Source organism: Coturnix japonica, chromosome 3 (genome assembly GCF_001577835.2).
Source record: "Coturnix japonica isolate 7356 chromosome 3, Coturnix japonica 2.1, whole genome shotgun sequence".
Lineage (NCBI taxonomy): Eukaryota > Metazoa > Chordata > Aves > Galliformes > Phasianidae > Coturnix > Coturnix japonica.
This window is the reverse complement of record NC_029518.1, coordinates 35,583,564-35,603,497: the sequence shown is the minus strand read 5'-3', so window position 1 is coordinate 35,603,497 and position 19,934 is coordinate 35,583,564. Positions and strand designations below refer to the sequence as shown.

Below are 19,934 nucleotides of genomic sequence, written 5' to 3'. Positions count from 1 at the left end.
CCTTTTTTTCCTGTTTCATTCAGGATTGTTTTTAAAAAGGCTGATTATTGTGGAGTGGTGAATCAAACTGAACTTTTATCAATGATGTTGAGTGAGAATGGGGTTGAATCCTGACCTAGCAACAGTGTAAGGCACTTTGAGCAACAGCTCCTTATGGAGTTAATTCTGATGGTCTTTTTTTTTTCAGGCAATGAAAGAGCATTTAAATATAAAGTAAAAACAGGTTATTCTTTGAGATGTGTAGATCTTTGTGAGCTTCCTTTTATGCATCGCTTGTTAGGTAGCAATAATACACTCTGCACTGTACAAAGTCACAAAAATAACTTCTCAGCCTTCTCTTGAAGCAAGAACAGCTTCAAAGACAGGAGGAATGTGAGATGCCTTGCATGACCCAAGGGAGGTAGTTAGCTTAGGAAGAAAAGGTTGTCTCTATTCCTACATCTTTCTTCAGCTGTGCTGCTGGTTACTGTTGTTAAAAGTAAGAGGATTATTCATTCCTAGTTTTTAGAAGCTATTATCAAATGCTATAGCACAAATAAAAGAAGAAAAGCCTTTTATATTTTGGCACCTTGTACATATAAAGGTTGCAATGTGTGCTAGTCAATAAATTTTGGTATATAGAGCTTTTTAATATATATGAAAATTAGTTAAGTTCTCCACAGATAATATTTAGAAATTATTAAACTTTAAAGGACTTTTTAAGCCAATATTTATATAATTTAGTAATGAGACATGTTTAAAACTAATTCCACTCTCTATTTTCTCCTGCCTTCTGAGCCCCTAAGAAGCTGTTTTGCTGTTCCTTAAGGATTACTTTAAAGCATTTTGTCATTAAAATATCTTTCCTGTGTGAATTAATTAATAACAATGTTTTTTTTTACTTTAGATGTGGGGTTGTTTTCAGTATCATACCATATTATTCAGTATAGCACCCCTGAAATATGTGGTCTGCTAGTTTTTATTTAAATGTATTCTGCATATGTGTATACATCTGCTCCAAAAGTAATGCCTCCAATTTGTTAACTCATGGCATCAGAAGCAGGTATTTGTGATAAGACAGTAGAGGCTGAACCTTCCCGCCAATATTCCATTACATGTTGCTGTGGTGGCAGAGGGGCAGTCTGACGAAGTAATGTTTGATACGGAAATGCATATGAAGGAAGGGTGTGGAATGGAATTCCTCCATGCGGAGAAAAATTGCACCCACTGAAACCTTCATTGATGTTTACTGAATGTATGGAGACCAAACAGTGGGTGTGAGCAGTGAGGTGATGGGTGGTATGTTTCAGCAGTGGTGACAGTGGTTCACCTTTCCCACATTCCAAATTCCTATACAGGTATTCATGGCAAAAATGAATAGCTAATGAAGATGACTGTGTTAAAAATTCTATTTTGTGGCTGAGAATTTGTTTTATTAAATAGTGTTATGCTCTTTGTATCAGAAATAAATGGGAGGCATTACTTTTGGAGCATTATGTGTATTATATATCATGTATACAGCTATGGAAGTTTTCCTGTTCTCCTTCTGATGGCTATATCCGTAACTCTTCTCTTTGCAGAGGTGTGAGAGCAGTGCCATTCTTGAGGGTCAGATGAATATCCTCTTACTCCTCACTTTTATGTCTTGAACACTCTCCTTTCTTTGAGTTTGACTGTTACTGTGCACCTTGAATCAAGCATGAAAAATACATAGCCTTACACACCACTTTGTCTGCAGACTGGCTCCTTTGTTGATAGACCAAGCAAACCCTTTGTCTTCACCAGGGGTTTGTAACAGTTTAAAATTTTACTGTTCCAAAAGTGTTTTATAAAATACAGCTAGAAAACACTATCACTTCAAGGAATATTTGCTGACTTCGTTCTTTGATTTTTGTATTGAATCAGAATAAAGTCGTGGTATCTTTTTTTAATCTGGAAAATGAAGCAAATTAGCCCCAGAAGACCAGAACATTGTAGTTTTACTGTAATCAAGCTAATCTCATCTTTTTGCAAATTAAGAACCTTATAAATTTAAGTGAACATGGCAAATTTAATGTATGAGACTGACATTCATGCTTTGGATTTTTTTTACATGATTAAGTTACGAGATCAGTTTTTTGGTAAATGCATTCAATGTTTAACACTGGGATATTGTGGGTGCATGGTAGGAGTCAAGTTTGGTTAGGAACAATGCCATGTTCGTTTGATCACACAGGTTCAGTGAGATCAGGGAGATCTTGTTTCTGTTTCCTCAAAATCAAGAGGCAGAAATACAGGCAGTTTCCCAGGGATTCCAAGAATAACGTTTGTTGATTGTGGAATGTTTTCTAAGTTTTGATCAGCTGCTCAGAATTTCTGTTGCATCCAATTTTCTGAAAGATACAGATTTTTTCTTTCTTTTAGTACTCTTCAGAGCTGCTGAGAAGTGTTGTTAAACCACAACGGTCTGTAATGAAAGGCACATAAATGCAGAGGTAGCCTAGAACCTCACACACAAGTGTTTGGATTTACTTTGTCATTGTAGAAATGCAGATACATGATCCTTACTTCAGTTTTAAGTATGAATGTAATTTACGTTAGAACATTTCCTTTTGCTTTTTTTAGCGTATTCTTCTGCCCGTAGGGAAGAGTGTGAAGCATATGTGTACTTTAATGATCCTGCAGGAGAGATATGAATTGCTTGTGCTCCATATTGCTAAGCAGCTGTGCACGGAGATCATAATTGTGTGATTAATCATGCTTGCACCACTTGTGATGCATGTTTTGTATGTGGCATGAATGTATGTTTTGCAGTGTGGAATCGTGCTTTAAAACCATCCTTCATCTGAAAGTGATTTTTTTTTTTTTTAGTTTTTAAACAGGATGTTGAAATTACCCTTATCCTTAATGTGGAAATGCACGTGCTTGTCTCTAGAGATGGACATGCAATTAGTCTTAGAAGTGCAAATGCTCATATGCAGAAACGTGTGACAGAATAGGTTTGCCTTGTTTGCAGGTGTTTTTTGAGAGGCTGATTATAAACTTGACACTTAATGTAACACACTGATTGCCTTGAGGTCCAATCATGCAAAGATTTACATCCGAGGGTTGTACCAACCACTGTGAGGAATCCCACTGACTGATTTTGAAAGAACTCGCTGTGCAAGAGGAAAAGTAAAATCTGGCATTGTGGAGCAAGCACTCCAGATGATCTCTAGTGTGGGTTCCAAAAGCTGACAGAAGCTGAAAAAATGGCTTTGGCAAGTTTTGAAACTTCTGTCTAAAAGAGTTTTTTCTCTGTATTGATAGAAATTATATGCCTTAGTTTTGTCACCTTGAAGGCGGTGAAGGATAATTTTCTGAAAAATGAAGTAGCTGGGAGAAGCCTCAAGCTATATAAGTTTTCCTTTTACTTTCTGCAGCTTGTTGTAAAAACAGTGTAAATGTTTGATATAATAAGGAAGATATGCCAAGGCAAATGTCTTGTTCTCTAACTATGTGGATGTTAAAGATGTAATTGTTCTGCTGATGGAGTGTTATGGCTCTGAAGGTAACACGTAATATTCTTATCTCTTTAATCTGTGTGAAGTTAATACCCAGTGAAAACTGATTTTTAGCTTTTGTCTTTCCTCCCTGAAAAGGCATAGAAATGAAGAAACTCAACTTTGGCATGAAAACAGAAATAAACTGTTGAGATCCACTTACCAAGAGAGGATACAGGTTTTGGCCATGAAACGAAATGACCTTTCGCAAGAAAAGAAATGTTTACAGGTAAAAGGACTGCCAAGTTACCTATAATAACCAGTGCTGTGTAGGGGAAAGTCTTGTAAGCTGTCACATAGGATTAAATAAACTTATTGTAATACTTCGTTCTGTGTAGCAATTAAAGCCTTGGCTGTATTCCAGTTGATAATCTAAGTGATGATTGGAGATGGCAGCCACAGGAGTTGTGTTAATCTCATTAAAGAAAAGCAGAGCTGGAAGGCTCAGTGGCTTGTGTGTATGCTTTAATTTTCCCTGTTATCCTTCTAAGTGTGCTCTTTATGTTCTAATTTGCCATTTTAAAATTTCACTGATCTTTAGAAGATTTTATTTGAAGACGGGAAGAATTTTGAAGGAGGCAATCTGTGATCAATTTCTGGTTAGACTTGATTATCTATATGTGATTTGCCAGCTTTTGGTCCTGAAAGGTGATCAAAATGTTTCATTACAGTGCAGCTGTCTATATGGAACACTTGTCATCTGCCAGAGATAGCTTTACGCTGGCATATGATGTCACGATGTGGTAATGGTTGGTAATTGCTTGAATGTTTTAAGATAGCTTCTGTCCAATTTTAAATCTACAAGCTTTTAAGTATGATTTAGTTCTTTTTTCCTCCATCCTTCAAAAATCTGTTTACTGTCTAGTGCAACTCTTTGCTCCATCTTTTAAACTTTGGTGATCACACTCAACTATTGTACGTCTTAGCTTTATTTCTGTGTTCTTTCTTTCCCTGAAATCTCATTAATTTTCTCCTCCTCCTTTGAGTCCAATAGTACAATGAACTGTGTATATACATGTACACATTTACACGTATTTATGTGTGTGTATATATACAAAGACAAATGAAATGGAGAAAAACATCTTAGATGACCATTACGAACTCTCTTTGATCAAGCCATCGTTGTTTAGATTTATTTCCTCAATCATCAAGAGTGGATATTGTCTAGGTTTAACAGTGTCTGGAAAAACTAGTTTTTGTAATTCACATATTCATCCAGCCATGTGAAAGTGTTCAGCTGAAAAATGATGTCCTTAAGTCTTGATTCCAGGTAACGTTTCTGTGGTTGTTTTGGGTGTATTTTTATTGCTACATAATGATGCTAGGGACAAATCAACCACACCCTTTACAGGTATGCTATGAGGGCTTGTCAAAATAATCATGAATTCTAAGTGCTGAAGAAGTCTGACCTGGAATGGTTGGTGACTCCTGGCATTTCTTAAAAATTGATCTAACCCAAAATCACACAATCTGATATATTAATTTTCTTCCACCCTGTTTTCCCTTTCCATTTGCTTTCTCTCCTTTTATTTCTGTATATACCTTCTGGGCATCCATAGTGCATGTGACAGTATCTGAAATTTACATTGTAATGTTTCTACTATGATCTTATGCTCTGTGGACAATGTGGGCTTGTATGCAAAGTTAGTAGTCTCACAATCAATAGTGATTAGCTGTCATGTTAGAAATCTCAGTTTAAACTCAAATCCAAAAAGTAAACCTCCAGGTTATGTTTAGTGGGCTAAATATCATCTGTTGCTCCATGCTGAGACTTTAAGTCCTTTTTATCCATCCCTGGAGGCTGCCCAAGAGCACATTAAAGGCTCCTTGACATTTCTGGAAAAGAGAGAAAATTCCAGCTTGCTGGCTAAAATTTCCATTCTCTCAAGAATAAATGTGAACTGTTCCCTAGCAGAATAGCTTTTTCTTTGTGAATGCTGATTCTGGTATCTGAGTCGTAAAAATATTTCAGTACTAGAAGTGTATTTTTAAAACCAAATTCTGTTCATCTCCTGTTCCCCTGTAGGCTGCACATTGCAGAGATTGCAATTACTACATTTTCAGAGAATATGAAGGCCTTTGTATTAAGTAGAGCCTATTAAGATTTTGGCAGTATTCCCAATCCAGTAATACAGAGACAGAATTGTCCTTTGTGCACACTAAAAGCCTGATTTGAGACTTGGAGAAACAAAACTGATGCTTTTGGCCTGCTGACCTTTTTGTTCTTGACAAATGCCTGTGGGTTGAAACACGGGCTGCTCTGTTTTCTTGTAGTTAAATTTAAAAGAATAAAAAGGAAGAAAACAATTGATAAATGTAGTCCAGAGCACTAATATAAGTAGAATTCTTTGAGCCAATTCAGTCTTTTAATGTGCTATTTCTGCTTGTTTTAAGTAATGCTCATGGAGTGTCAGAGAGCTTGCTAGAGGAACAAACCTGAATATATTTGTTTATAGAATGATATTAGTGAGCTGAACTTTACTTAAATTACAGGGAAAATGTTAAAAGAACCTGAAAGTCAGTTGTGTAAGTGTGCTACTTTTTTTCTGAGTCTCTGCTTTATATATTGTTGAGGATGGGAAATGCTTGTTCAGATGGATACAGAGACATTTTATCTTTAGTACTCAATATTAGGCTTCCAAAGCTTTTTACTGTGCACCACTGAAACCCTCTTTTGGATGCAGATTTATTACTTTGTGCATGGGATCTTTTTACAACATTAATCAACGTGGTACCTGAGTGATTCAAACAGGCTTAATTTTGTCTCTGCAACTGCCTTAGAGTGAAGAGACGTTTCTATTGCCATTCTACAGAGAAAGGATTAAGTAGTGAATTACCATAAAAAGCTACATGGTGCTTTTTAAAATGAATTTTGTAATGCCTACTTACTTACCTGGGAAAGGTCCCTGGAAACATTCTTTTTTTTTTTTTTTTTTGGCCAGTCTGAATATGGTAATGGAAAATTTGAGCTTTGATTTCTGTTGAGAGTGTCTGGGTAGCACTTCAGAGACTCTTCTTTTTGATTGTGTGGGAGATGGTGAACATTCAGTATGTGACTGTGCATGCAGATAATAGACTAAGAGGCTTGCAGTTTCACAGAGAACATAAGAAATGTAGGAATAAAATCAAATGCTCCTGTATGACATTCAACAGCTTAGCAAATAGCTCTCCTTTGATTTTTTTTTTTATTTTTTTTTAAACTCACTTTTCAAATCCTAGGACAAATGAGCCAAGGGCCATATGTTAAGTAACTTTATTAACTAGACAACTCATATTCCTTTATGAAGTGTCCGTTCCTTTGGTGCAAGCTCTCTTGGGTTTCCAAGGAAAAACTGGAATATTCTATTGCAAGAGAAACATCACTACCATAAAACTCTTAATATTGAATGAGAAGTCTAAAGGAACCATTGCAGGGATATGCTGCAGTAGGATGGACAGGTTATTGATCACCTGCCAGTCTGACACAAGGTTCTATGACTGTGGTTGGACCTTGATTTTTTTTTTTTCTTTTAAATCTTTTTAAACAAATTTTTTGTACAAGTTGCCTGTACAATTGATTTTTGTCAGAGGAATCTGAAATGTGGTGTTGGGAAGCATGTGGGGGTTTCATACTGTATAACTGCTAGAGTTCTATGCACAAGGGATGTAAGAGATTTTTGCATGTCAACAAAAGGCTGTCTTCTCATCTAGTGCTGCATTAAATGGATCAACGTTAATTTATGCTATTTTTAAGACATTTTACTAGGAGCACAGCTATTTCTTTCATTTTGTACATAGTAAACTGAGTTTTCTGTTATATGCAGAAAGAAATTGAAGACCTCCGAGTGAGACTGTCTGTGTTAGAAGAAAAAGATCAACAGCTACAAAGAGAAATAGAAGAACAAGATAGGCTAATTCAGTCACAGGACTGTGAACTGACTGCTTTACTTGGCTGTGTTTCTTTGAGAGAGCTACAGGAAATAAGCAAGGCTGTGGATGACACTTTAGCATCCTCCTATCAAATTCCATTCAGTTTGGATCTTCCAGGAACAATAAAGAGGTATTTAAATATCAATACGTTATCATTGATGTGAAGTCTTGTACCTTCCTAGTGTGATATAGAGTTCAGTACCCGTTGTTTCCTAAGTAATCATGCTGGCTATTTACCTGGATTTGGATGCTTAAGAATTTCTAAGAACAGATATTGATGTTCTAATGTATTTCCTTAGGAATGAGAACCTTTTAGTGATTTGAAGTTTTTTGTGCTTCATATTTTTATGGAAAAGAGCCATCTACAGAAAGCATTTGAATCCATCAATTGTTATCACCTATCATCAATTTGAATTAATTTTTGGTAACTAGTGAAATTTATTTCCTAGCTTGGTAATGCAGTAATTGCTGCATATTTCTCAGTATGAAAATGTGTACCAGGCACCATCCAAATAAATATTAGAGAAGTCCCTTGCTTCAATGAACTTCCAAAAGTAATAAAGGCTGCTCTGATGAGTGTTATGCGCAGATATTGGAATTGAGGTAGTGGGGGAAGGGATAGGGCTTGAAGGCTTTTGGGGCAGCTATGATTAAATGCAAAGCATATGGTTCTTTTAGATGGAAAAGTAGCTACTTTTAGTAACTTTTTTTTTCCCCAATAACCTCATCTTTATTAAAAAAAAAAAAAAAAAAGCAATAGAAGTATTTGAGGACCTAAACATTATTGACAGTCAATGAAAAGTTAGTGATGGAACTTGGAAAGTGTTATTTCTTCTGTGTCATCAGGACACAATAGTATTCCTATTTATCCTAACTTTCATTCCTTCCAGATAAGCAGTAGCTGTGTTGCTTGCATATGTTTTCCCTCTCTTTGCATTTATTGGATTTAGATTATTTGTATTAACATTCATGAGAAGCTGCTGCTCATGTGTGCTAATTTATACCATTTTTTTTCTTAAAGTCAGCAGAATGTCCCATAAAAGACATATCCCTCTCTTTTGATGTTTGTTTAAAATTTTAAATTAGGTTATGTGAATCTTGAATTGTTTAGTTTGTTTTCATCATTGCTTATACTTTATGTTTCAAAGACTGGGGAATTATAGGTTTCAAACAGTCTATCTGAGAATATAAACTTTGAGTTTTCTCTTAGTTTTGAGTCTGCTTACAAAAGAACATTCAGGTTTATTTATTTTTTTTTCACTCACACTGCTGATGCAACATTTGAGTTTCGCTTAGTCTTTAGGAAGCTCCTTGATGTCTTATATTAGTACTGGTTCAGGAGCAGCTTCCTCTGAATTCTTCACTCACCAGTGCCATGAGTAATAACACATTCACCTGAAAGAATGCAGCCATTTGTCATTGGAAGTGAGTGCAGGACTTTAACAAAGATGTATGATTACTTTTTTTATTTTTGAATGAGGTCTTGAAAGACTTTTTTTTGTTTTGCTTTTGTTTGTAGATCAGATTTTGTTATTGTGGGTGCTGATGATTCATAGGCTCATAGGAGAGGAGTCATAGAATCATACAAAGGTCTGGGTTGAAAAGGATCACAATGATCATCTAGTTTCAACCCCCCTGCTATGTGCAACCACCAGATCAGGATGCCCACATCTGGCCTGGCCTTGAATGCCTCCAGGGATTGGGGCATCCACAACCTCTCTGGGCAACCTGTTCCAGTGCTTCATCACCCTCTGAGTGAAAAAACTTCTTCCTAATCTCTAACCTAAACCTCCCCTGCCTTAGTTGAAACCATTTCTCCTTTTTTTCTTTTTTTTTTTTTTCCTCCCTTTTAAATCTGTGCAATCCATTATACCTTGTATACAGTGATCTTATGTCTGTATCCAGTTATACTGTTGTCTTTATGTAAGATGAAAACCTTGCAAATAGATAATAAAGCAGCTAGTGTACACTTCTAGTGGGCCCATGGAAATCCTCTACATAAGTAACTTCCTGCTGTAAGCGGGGCTACAATTTCAAAGCAAGATATTGTCCCTCTGGGCTCTATCTATCTAGGTTTTGAATATCTCTAAGATAAATATCTTGCAACCTCACTAGGTATCCTATCTTTGACCACTCCTCCACTGCATACTCTTTTCCTACTGTATCTAGCCAGAATTTCCCTTGTGCAACTTGCGTTGACTTATCCTAAATCAGTACATCTTGTGAAAGACAATGTGCTAGGTAAGAAGTTGAAAACTTAACAAAACCAGTTCTGCATACTGGTTCTAAATTACAGAGTCTTGGGGTATTAAAGAAATGTTCATTTCATTTTATTTTATAATCTATTACTAAAGAAATTTTTTTTTCTTTTTTCTTTTTTTTTTTTTTTTTCTGAAGTTTGGACTGCGTATGTGAGAAAGGTGAATAACACTGTAGAAAGTCATTCAATGCTGATAGGCTGCAGACTGATTACAAGTTTCTGGGTACCAGGATGAAAGATACTGTGTGTTTTAGCCATGTTGCTATAGTCAGTAAAGTACTGCTATCATGTGTTTTTGCGTAATTATTTATTGGGTAGAAGAGTTGCTTTCAGCACTGGGGTAGCACAGGGCTGATATGTAGCATCTCTTAAGATAATATCTGCTATAATTAATCATATTCAGTGACTGCATCTCACCATAAAAATACAAATTATTTTGCTTTACTTGGTGTGAATGTTATCAACTAGAAAGTTATTAAAGTAAACTTAAGGGAAAGTAACAAAGCATCTTAAATGAAGAATAATAACTCAGAATTGTGTAGAAGAAGGAGCTCAGGTCAATGTAACATTAGCTTGAGCACTGTTCCAAGCTTATTTTTCTTGTCAAGCATTGTTATTTTCAGGAAAATTAATAATCCTTTGTTTAGCCTTGTTTATCTTTTTTAAGTGGTGGATTTTTATTTTTTTATTTTTTTGGAAAATGAAAAGCCTTTGTCAGTAATTTTAACATGCTTAGAGTTTGAAGACTTGAGAAATGTTAAATGCTTTACTCTGGAATCTTTCTTGATGGCCAATGGAGGTCTAGTTTAAAGCAGAGGCAGTTAATTTTCAGTCAAGCTAGCTTGTGATTTGACAGGGATTCTTATCCAGGTTGAGACCGTAAAATATGGTTATTTTGCTCATCAACACAGGCTTAATTATCCTTGATAGACTAAAGGGCATAATCATTATTATAGAATGAGGAAATTACAGTACAGAAGCTCAGACTCCTTGTGTGGGATTCTGTGTTAGAAACGTGTTCAAAAAGTGGTGGGAGCAGCTGGTGTTTGTGTACTCTGACATTGCGTGTTACTTAAAGACAATATATTGAAATCAGAGAAAAAGTCTGAGTGTTAAGTGTGAAGGACTTACTTCTGGAGATTGCAAAGTTTTTTTTTTAAAAAAGGTACCATCTTCATATCCTCCCCTGAAGAAGGGGAGTTAAAATAATTAAAAAGCATTTCTGAAACTCTGTACCTTGTATCTTCTCATTATAAGATATGATGTTTATTATTTGACTTATTTCTTCAGTGCCCATCATTACCTTTTTTTTCCTTTCACAATGGAAACTCGCTTCTATCTGTGGGGACGTTTGTTGTACTTCTGTTCATATTTATGTTCATTTATTTTTAGTTTTGGTTTTACACACATCTCCAGATGTATACAACTGCACAGTGTGTCATCCTTGAAATAAATTACACAGTTCCATATGGACTGTTGTCTGGGCAATGAATGCTGGTTGAAAGAAAGAAATTCAATTAAATATCTTCCAAAAACTTGAATCCTCCACCTCTTTTTCCATTTGATTATATATACATATGTTTGATTAGTGTGTGTATGTGTATATATATATATATATATGTATATGTATATCACATTGTGTGTGGGGAATCTTCGGAAGATATGAAAATTTCCTACTGTGTGTTATTGTAGGACTGTCTTGCCTGGTGGCACAAGGAACCGAACTTGAAGTTTTATGCAACAAGTTGTCTGTTTTAGTGATGCTTGGAGCTTATCTGACAAAGGTTAACTCAAAGTGAAATGCAAATGCTTAAGGGGTTGAAAGCCTTATTATTTGGAATGTACTCAGAGCATTCAGCAACTTCAGTTTAGGCAAAAGCCTGGTGAAGCCAAGAAAGGAGTTCTTTCTAGAGAAGATAATTTTCATGGGAAAGGTGGGGAGGGAGAACTTTTATGTAATTTCCTTTATTAAGTTAGGAAAAATAGAAGCATCATTGAGAACAGTCTACTATTATTAGGAGAGTTAGCCTTCTGTATGCTTTCTTTTATTCTTCAAAATGCATGTCTACTTGAAATTTCTAGTCAAGTTAGTGATTAACAAGCTACATGAAATTACTGAGGAAGTCTGAACTTTGCATTCACATCAACCTTTCCACAAAAATAATGACTTAACAGATTTGTATTTAGAAGCAAAACCCTACCATTCCAAAAAGGTATGTATTGTTTCCAAGAGAATGTGCATCTAGTAGACCTCTAGGAATAATACGTTGTTTTTGAGCTGCTTTTTGGCCTCATTTGATGCTGGAGTACTTAGTTGGTCTAGGGACTGGGTACACATGGAACTGTTTTAAGTAAGTTGCTGTTGCATTCAACTTCTGTTGCAACTTTATTTCGTTGTCTGACTTGATCTATTGGGTGGGTTTGACAAAGCAGGTAATTTCTCTAGCCCTCTACAGCTAGGGCTTAATCACTGAGCAATGAGGAATAAGAAGAGCAAGCCCTCAATCATCTCAGTAGTTGAATTAATTCAATTTCATGGGTCTCCAGGAATGGAGATGTGAGTGCCCTGATATCAGTTCTGAGCCCAGGCCCCTGTTTCATCACTCTGCAGTTCAGTGATTTGGGTTCACCGGTGCAGGTGGGAACCCATATTGTAGAGAGGAGAAGGGCTTCTGCCAAGTCTGCTTGTTCACAGCAGCCACTGACCATCCTTGGGAAGATCAGGAGGAGCTGGAAACACAGTAGAAAAAGGAAAAAGTCAGTCTTCCAACACTCAGAATAGAGCAATGCTAGAAACTTGAAATAATTTGCAATTGTGGAGGCAGGTCTTTAACCTTCTGAAGCAGCAGAAAGATGAGTACCATCCGCTTGAGTACCCATGTGTGCAGTGTAATGAGGAATCTGTTTTTCCCCTGCTGAGCATCTGGTTTCCCCTGTTTGCCTTAACAGCATCCAGTGGGATGCTTCAGCCCATAAAGCCCAGGCCACATATGTGCTGATTCCTCTGGGTGTATGTGCATTTTAAAGACCTTTGTTTCTCTTCAGGGAAAAATGACCAGCTGTCTCTGTCAGTATAGGATACAGAATTCATTTGTATGTAATAAATGATTAACAACAGCCCATGGATAGACCGTTTTAGCCAGTGAAGTCCAGAAGATGTTATTCTTAAGGGAATATTTGCAGCTGCCCTGGTCATCCTCTGGTTTGTGCTGTTCTCTGACACACTGCAGAATGATGTAGTAGAAAAACAAGGATTTATTAATCCAACAGAAAATTTAAGGAGAATGTCGATGAGGGGCTGTTGCAGAGAACCGTTTGATGATGCCTTTGTTTTCCATCTGATGCTCCTGTTTTGAGAAGCAGCTGGAGCAACAACTACCACAGCCACGCCGTGGCAGCATCTGACAGTAATGGGAAATATAGCAGTGTGCAAATGGCTGGTTGGAACAGACGGACAGCTTAGCTCTCAGAATGGTGTTTTATAAGGCCAGAAGGCTTCTCAATTTGTGACAATAAAAATTTAGCTTGGAATCTTAATTAAAGATGCCAGTAACATCTAGCTGTTATATTACACTTTGCATGAATATGACTAAGATGTAGTTTTTTTCAGAGTAGCTGAAACAAAGTGCAGTCATCCTATGGTTCAACAGGAAATCTTAATGGTGAGCTGAGGTTGTACAAGCCTAGCAGGAAAGTACTTCTAGTAGTGTCTCTTTACAAATGCAGTGTTAAGAAGCACCTGTATTGAAGCCATCACATAAGACAACATCAGAAAAGTACTGCTCTACAGAACGATAGCTAGAAGGGCAACTGAAGCAAAATAAGCTCCCTGATGTTTCAGAGATAGGAGGATAATTCTGGATTCTCATTCACATACCTTGGAGAATTCTGTATATTGAAATGTGCAGAAGGTCCAATGCCTCCTGTACCTTGAAGTACATCTCTTGATATTTTTTGTCTCAAACCAGATTAATTTTGATCTTGGAAGCTTTCCAAGGTAACACTTGGCATTTTACTACTTTTTCAGGTAGCTAGTCTTTTTAACTGCCACAAATTTCACTTTTACTATGAATTAAACACAGTTTTTCTCTCCTTCTGCTCAGTGTCGAAGTCCACCCCTAAGGAGCAGTTACAGATTTAGACAGAGAAATTGGATTTTTACCTATTCAGTTTGGCAGAAATTCTGCCTTTTGTCAGTGTTTAACTAGTTCTGTTGTCTTATAAATATCTTCCATGGTCTGCATATCTAAGGAAAAATGAGAGTTTCTTTGAAATAATCCACATTTTATGTGTCAAGTATGTATTTCCCAACCTGGAGATGCGCTACTGTGAAAACCCCATTGTTTAAGTCCCATGGATCAGTGCAAAAGGTTGGAAAGGAACTTATGTGCTCGACTGAAATATTGCTTTCTTCCTATGCTAATATGTAAGCCAAATCATTATGAACAGATCACATGAAATGAAGATAAAATTGCTGTCCATTGTCTTACATGATTATGCTCCAAGTATGGTGTGGAGTAGAAGTATATGAAACATATATGAAGTATATGTTTCACTTTAGTATACTTAGTGACCTAGTTCTGAATGTTCTTAATTAGGTAGAAGTATAGGACTGACAATGCCTTCGTAGGTCTTGTCCTGGTGAAAAAACTTCACATGGTTTCTGTAATTGTGAATTTATTGAATTTACTCAAGAAAATTTTGCTTTTACACAAGAAAACTTCAGGTATGTCTGTTTTCTTAGTTTTTCTTATTCTTCAGCCCTACTGGTAGATTTCTAACTTAAAGCTGCCTTGTGCTAAGTTTGTGCTCAAAAGCATTTTTTTAATCTTGACTTCTCTTCAAAACCTTCTGAAAGATGTTCATTAAGGGAACTGTAGGAGTACAAGAAAGTTATTGATTGTTTGATTTGATTTTTATACAGTGGATTTCTTCTTTGAAGGCCTGCTGACATCCCTAGACTTAAAATTTCTAGTGGATTTTTGCTTTGATGTAGGCTGATGTTTATACCAAATGTTCTGTGAGTAATGCTTCAGATTTTGTAAAGAACTGGACAAAGGCTTTTTGGAAGGTCAGCTTCTGTTTACTGCTAAAAGCAAGATTACAAGTATAAGGCTTGGAATGTGTATTTTTATCTTCTAAGAAAGCACAACTTCTGGTTACTTCAGAATCTGAGGAGTCCTCCTCTTAAGAACTTCACATCAGCAAAGTCATTCTTTTTTTATTGGGTTATTGATTGATTATCAGACAGTCAAAGGCCAAATTCAAACATACTGCAAGATGTTTAATAATCAATAAATATAAGAGGAAGGGAATGCGTATTTGTATGAAGTTCAGCCCGTTGTTCTTTCTCATATACGCAACTTGAACGTGAGTAATTTTATATTGTTCTGATTGTACTTAGATTTATAGAAATGGAAGTGTGCTTTTTGCTGTAGGACTGTAATGTGATATGGAGATAGGTCCTGATATTTCAATCCCTAGAAAAATCTTTTGGGTAACAGCAATGTAAGAAATAACCCTTGCTGTAAAGAGTACCCAGTATAGAATTTGGTTATTAATATTTGTACTCCATGTGTAATAAGTTCTTTTGTGCACTTATGCAGACTACGTTCTGACTACATTTTTTTGTCAGTGCATGTGTATTTTGTCATTAATACTGGAACTATATCTGTTCCAGCTGTATTCTTATGCATCATGAACATAGAGATCAGTGTGACTTTGCCCATTTTCATTCTCTGAATATTTTCTTAGGAAGCCAAATATAACATAAATGCACAATGTGCCTCATATGTGAAGGGAAGTATACTAGCGAAGTGGAAGGAAAGAAATTCAGCAACATACCTTCCTTTAGTAGAAAGCCATTCTTCCCAGTATTATACTACTCAGCCTTCCTCTGAACAAAGCTACTTCCACACTATCTGCAGTTCCTGCATATAAATCACAGGTTCTTAGAATGTTCTTTAAAAAGATTTTAAACTGTTACATAATGAAATTTAACATCCTTTGTGGTCATATCGGAAGTCTCTGATTGAATGACCAGCCCTCTTGATTTCCAGTCTTCCTTCTCAGTCTGGGCTCAGTGGTTGCTGCTATTTTGTCGACCTGCCATTCCTGATTATGAACGTTATCTCAGCAGTTTCCATCTGTGTTATTGCAATTCAACACACCCGATGCATGTATTCCTCTATGGTCACTGAAATGAGATCCTCACAAGGAACTAGTTTGTTCGAAGTATTTGGACCTTACAGTATTTCCCTTGAGTACAGCTGCATTCTATGTCAGCCTCAGGTCTCGAATATACAGCACTTTTATGTCCTTGTGCATCTTGAGTCTGTGTTTTCCTAATGTATTACTTCTTCATCATCCAAAAAATGTAATTCCTTATCACCTGATTCCCTAGTGTATACAGTGAGACCCCACGATGTAGCAGGTCTACACTGTTTTTATCTCTTTATTAGGTTATTAGGGGTCCTAGTGTGTATCCAAAGGAAACAATTTAAACAGCTTATGTGGCTATTGTATATGACACATAGGGAGAACAGCACATGATATGTAGATTGCCATCAGTTCTATTACTGTTAAACCTTTCTTCTCTAGCATTTAGTCAGTTAAATTTGTATTAATTGAATTCCTGTCTTATTCTACTCCTTCCATCAGTCAGGTCAAGAACTTTGCATTGTCTGTGATGGAGTTAGATTATATTGGATTTGAGAAGTAACTTCTAAATGGCTCTTATAATAGATTGCAGAGGCTGTGAGAACAAGCAGTCAAATTCTTGATTATCTGTTCTACCAGAGAAGAATAGCAATGAATCAAAACTATGGCCTTTTTCTCAGGCGAGAATTAAGTGTTATTCCAAGGAGCTCTTTTTAATGCTGTTATCCCCAATAGTCATAAGTAAAGCAACTTCTAGGCAGACAGCATACCCCTTTTAAACTGAAATATGATGCTCCAGGGTGCTGGTGAAAGAAAATACTGTTTCTGGTTCAAGTCACATGTAACAGATCATGGCTGTTAAAACCTTTTGTTGGTGGAATGAATCGGTATTGACCGCTTGGTTACTGCTGCAGGTCAGCTGGAGCATTAGCTTGTCAGTTAATTGGAAAGCTTGTGAGGGGTTTCTCTGTGATGGTGGTTGGTGGTAGAAGGGGAAAGCCTGGGAATATGATCAGTGATAAACTACTCTTGCTTGTAAAAGAAAACTGTTTTCTGTAAAAACTCCAGCTGGTGCATGCCCAGTTCTGGTTATTGCTTGTAAATAGTATAATGAGTTTATCTCTAAAGGAATAAGGAGTTGCTACAGTAGTACACATAAAGCTTAAAAATAAATTCAAAGCAGGATACTACTGTAAAATTCGCACTGTAAATAATAACTACAGTTGTGAGAATCTGCATGAATGCTTTAAAACTAAAAAGAATATTTAGAGTTTGTGTGTCAATGTGTATCGCTAATTTGAGTCAAAACTATGATTTATTGACACTTATTTACTGATGTTGCTCAGATTAACATGAAATTTTCTCTAAATTCTGTTCTCACTATAATAGCAGTATGTAATTATGTATTTATTTTTCACTGGCTTCATAGATGATCATAAAAAGAAATCAGAGGATATAGGTGTCTTTTCCCACTCAAGTGCTAGACCTGAGAGCCCAAGTGGGTTTGCAAATCCTCAATAAGGGTTTTAAAACTAGGTCATAGCTTGCAATGCTGTTTTGGACATTTAGTTTAAAAATAAATTAAAAATTGATCTTGTTTCCTCTTAGTGATGTGCGCTCTACAGAGCATCATATAAACTTGGGGGGGGGGAGGGGGTTCTTTGTGAGGAAAGTAAACATCTGAGAGGAAATACAGACTGAACAGGTTTGTTAAATAAAGGTGCCGTTTTGTGTTGTTCTTCTGGCTATAACTGCACTTTACGTTTTTATTATGTCTTGGATCTTTGGAGCTGAATTTTATAAGTCAGGTTGAGAACAACTGGGTCAGTCACCCATTACTCATTCAATTACACACTGCAGCCTTGCTGCTCCCAGTTGACATCTGAACACAGGGCATGGCTCATTTTTACATAACCTGCCCAGTTCCAAATCTACTTGTATAGATGCTGAAAGTCCCTGGGAATTCTATAGTCTAAGAAGGGAAATGGTGAAAGAGTTCATTCCCCCCTGGCATTCCCAGAGGCAGGCAGGAAGCTGCTAATGGCTTAATTTTGCATGTAATGTTTCTAATTTTGCCCATATACTACTGTAGAAGAGGTTGTTTAGGAAGAAATTTGAGAATTCTGTTTCGGTTTGACAACATCTCCACTTTTGTGGAGGTAGCCAGTGTATTTGCTGCTTTTTACAGGCAGTAGCTCACATTGTCATAAGCTGTTTCTGAGGGGACTGCTTCATGTGGAGCTGGAGGGATCCTGGCATGCTGTGGTGTTAATGAGGTGCTTGGCCTTGCTGTTCTGTGGGCTGACAAGGTGTGCACTTTGAGAAGGAGGGTGCTAGTGAAAGCAATACAAATAGCTTCATCATTAACTGAATTAGATTATAATTGCACAGCTGGAGTCTGCCTCTGAGTCCATCTTGCTTCCCATATGAAGTGGGGCAGGGTGTTTCAGCCAGGCTCTGTGGATGCTCGGTAGCTGAATGCAAGTCCAACTTCATGTGTGCTGGAGTTTGGGCTGACATGAGTGCTGGCTTTTAAAGCTGAGCCCAGTAAGTACTGTGCTTGGGAAATAGGAATCAACTAGTCCTAGAAAGAAAAACTGAAGTGCATGCAGGTAGATAGCAGGGCTCATATGTGTCTCAAAGTGAGCACTCAGTGTTAATGCCAGTTCTGATTAACAATGCTTTTTTGTGTTTCTCTCACCTGTTAAATGAATACAAAGGTGCCTTATCTTGCAAGGGTGTTGTTGAAATAAATCCAGTCTTTTTTTTTTTTTTTTTCTTTTTCTGAAATGTTTGGGTATTTCAGTGAAGAACACTAAAAACTCAGAAATACATGAGAGGGTCTTTATTCAGGAAGAATATCACACTTCGGTTGTGAAAAAGGACAAATTTTATAATGAGATTAAAAAGAAGGATTGAAATATTGCTGAGGGGGAGCAGTGTATGCTGAATTAATTTGTCTTATGGAAAAGAAAATAGTGTCTGACAACGTAACTGAATGTTGTATAAAAATGTACACCTGCAAAATACGAGGGAGGGAGAATTATTGTGGTAGCAAAAATAGTGTCTGTACTCACTCCTAATGTTGTATTAAACTTAATATTTGAACTTAGTTAAAAATGTAACTTGTAAAAATGTAACAAGTGTTGAAGCCTATGTACTTCATTCCATATAAAAATGTCTTGTGTAGCAGACCATGATGAGCAGAGAAGGTCAACTTTATTTTATTTTAATCCCTTTTAGCCTTCAGGAGAAAGAGCAGTCACTCAGCATGTCCATTAAAGAAACTACTGCCAAAGTAAGTACCCATCAGCTATCAGTTTTTCTTCAGAATATTTAGGGAATCGGCTAATACTTGCATTATTATTGTCTATATTTTGTAAAATATTTTTTGTTGTTTCCTCTGAACAGATTTTACTTCTAAATATTTTTACACCCTAAAAAAAAAAGATAATTCCATTTGGACAGGCCACAGAGATTATGTTTAAGGAAGTAGATGGAGTAGTCTATTGTTTCTTGCCTTATGTTTGCCAGTGATCAGCCTTGTTGCTGGCCTCAATTTAGAGAACAGACTCAGTGCTTCATGAAAAGAAAGTGAACTCTACTCACAGATGAATGCGTTCACACTTTCGCCTCTTACTTCCTAGCTGTCAGGTTTGGCTGGTGTGGAGAAAGAATAGAAACGAATTTCCTCTTTACCTTGTTCTTTGCTAATAATAAACTAGCAATCTTTTTAAAACTGCAAAGAAATGTAATGTTATTTGTCATATGCTGGTTTTTAATTGGAGGCGTTACAACTTTCCTGTTAGTTTTGTTTTTCTCCTGGTCTTCTTTTCATGAAACACAACTGTATTTTCTTTGTTATTGCAAGTGTCTCATTGAGCACCAGAGCATCCTTGCTCTGAGTACTCAAAGAAGGTTTATTTATTTCAGCTAATTCATATAGGAATATGTAGAGCAGAAAAGGGAAAATGTTTGAAAAACAAACATTATTTTTTCTGAAATTTATTTATTTCATGTTCTCTCATCTCTCAAAAATTAATGAAATATTTATCCTTTGTTATCCTTTGTACTCTATTCTTCATAATCATTTTCCTGACACTTTT

At 36.4% G+C, this 19,934-nt stretch overlaps 1 protein-coding gene across 9 annotated transcripts in view; it reads left to right on the top strand.

Annotated features, from left to right (window-relative positions):
* The window catches only part of DISC1 (DISC1 scaffold protein), a 181,284-nt gene that overhangs the window by 56,227 nt on the left and 105,123 nt on the right, over positions 1-19,934 (top strand). For all 9 annotated transcript variants that reach the window (XR_001554046.1, XM_015857891.2, XM_015857893.2 and 6 more), the window contains 3 exons: positions 3,600-3,729; positions 7,304-7,539; positions 19,072-19,126. Coding sequence is in view for 8 of the 9 variants with exons in the window: in XM_015857891.2 (XP_015713377.1) it covers positions 3,600-3,729; positions 7,304-7,539; positions 19,072-19,126 (421 nt within the window). In the remaining variant the exon portion in view is untranslated. The remainder of the gene's footprint in view (positions 1-3,599; positions 3,730-7,303; positions 7,540-19,071; positions 19,127-19,934) is intronic.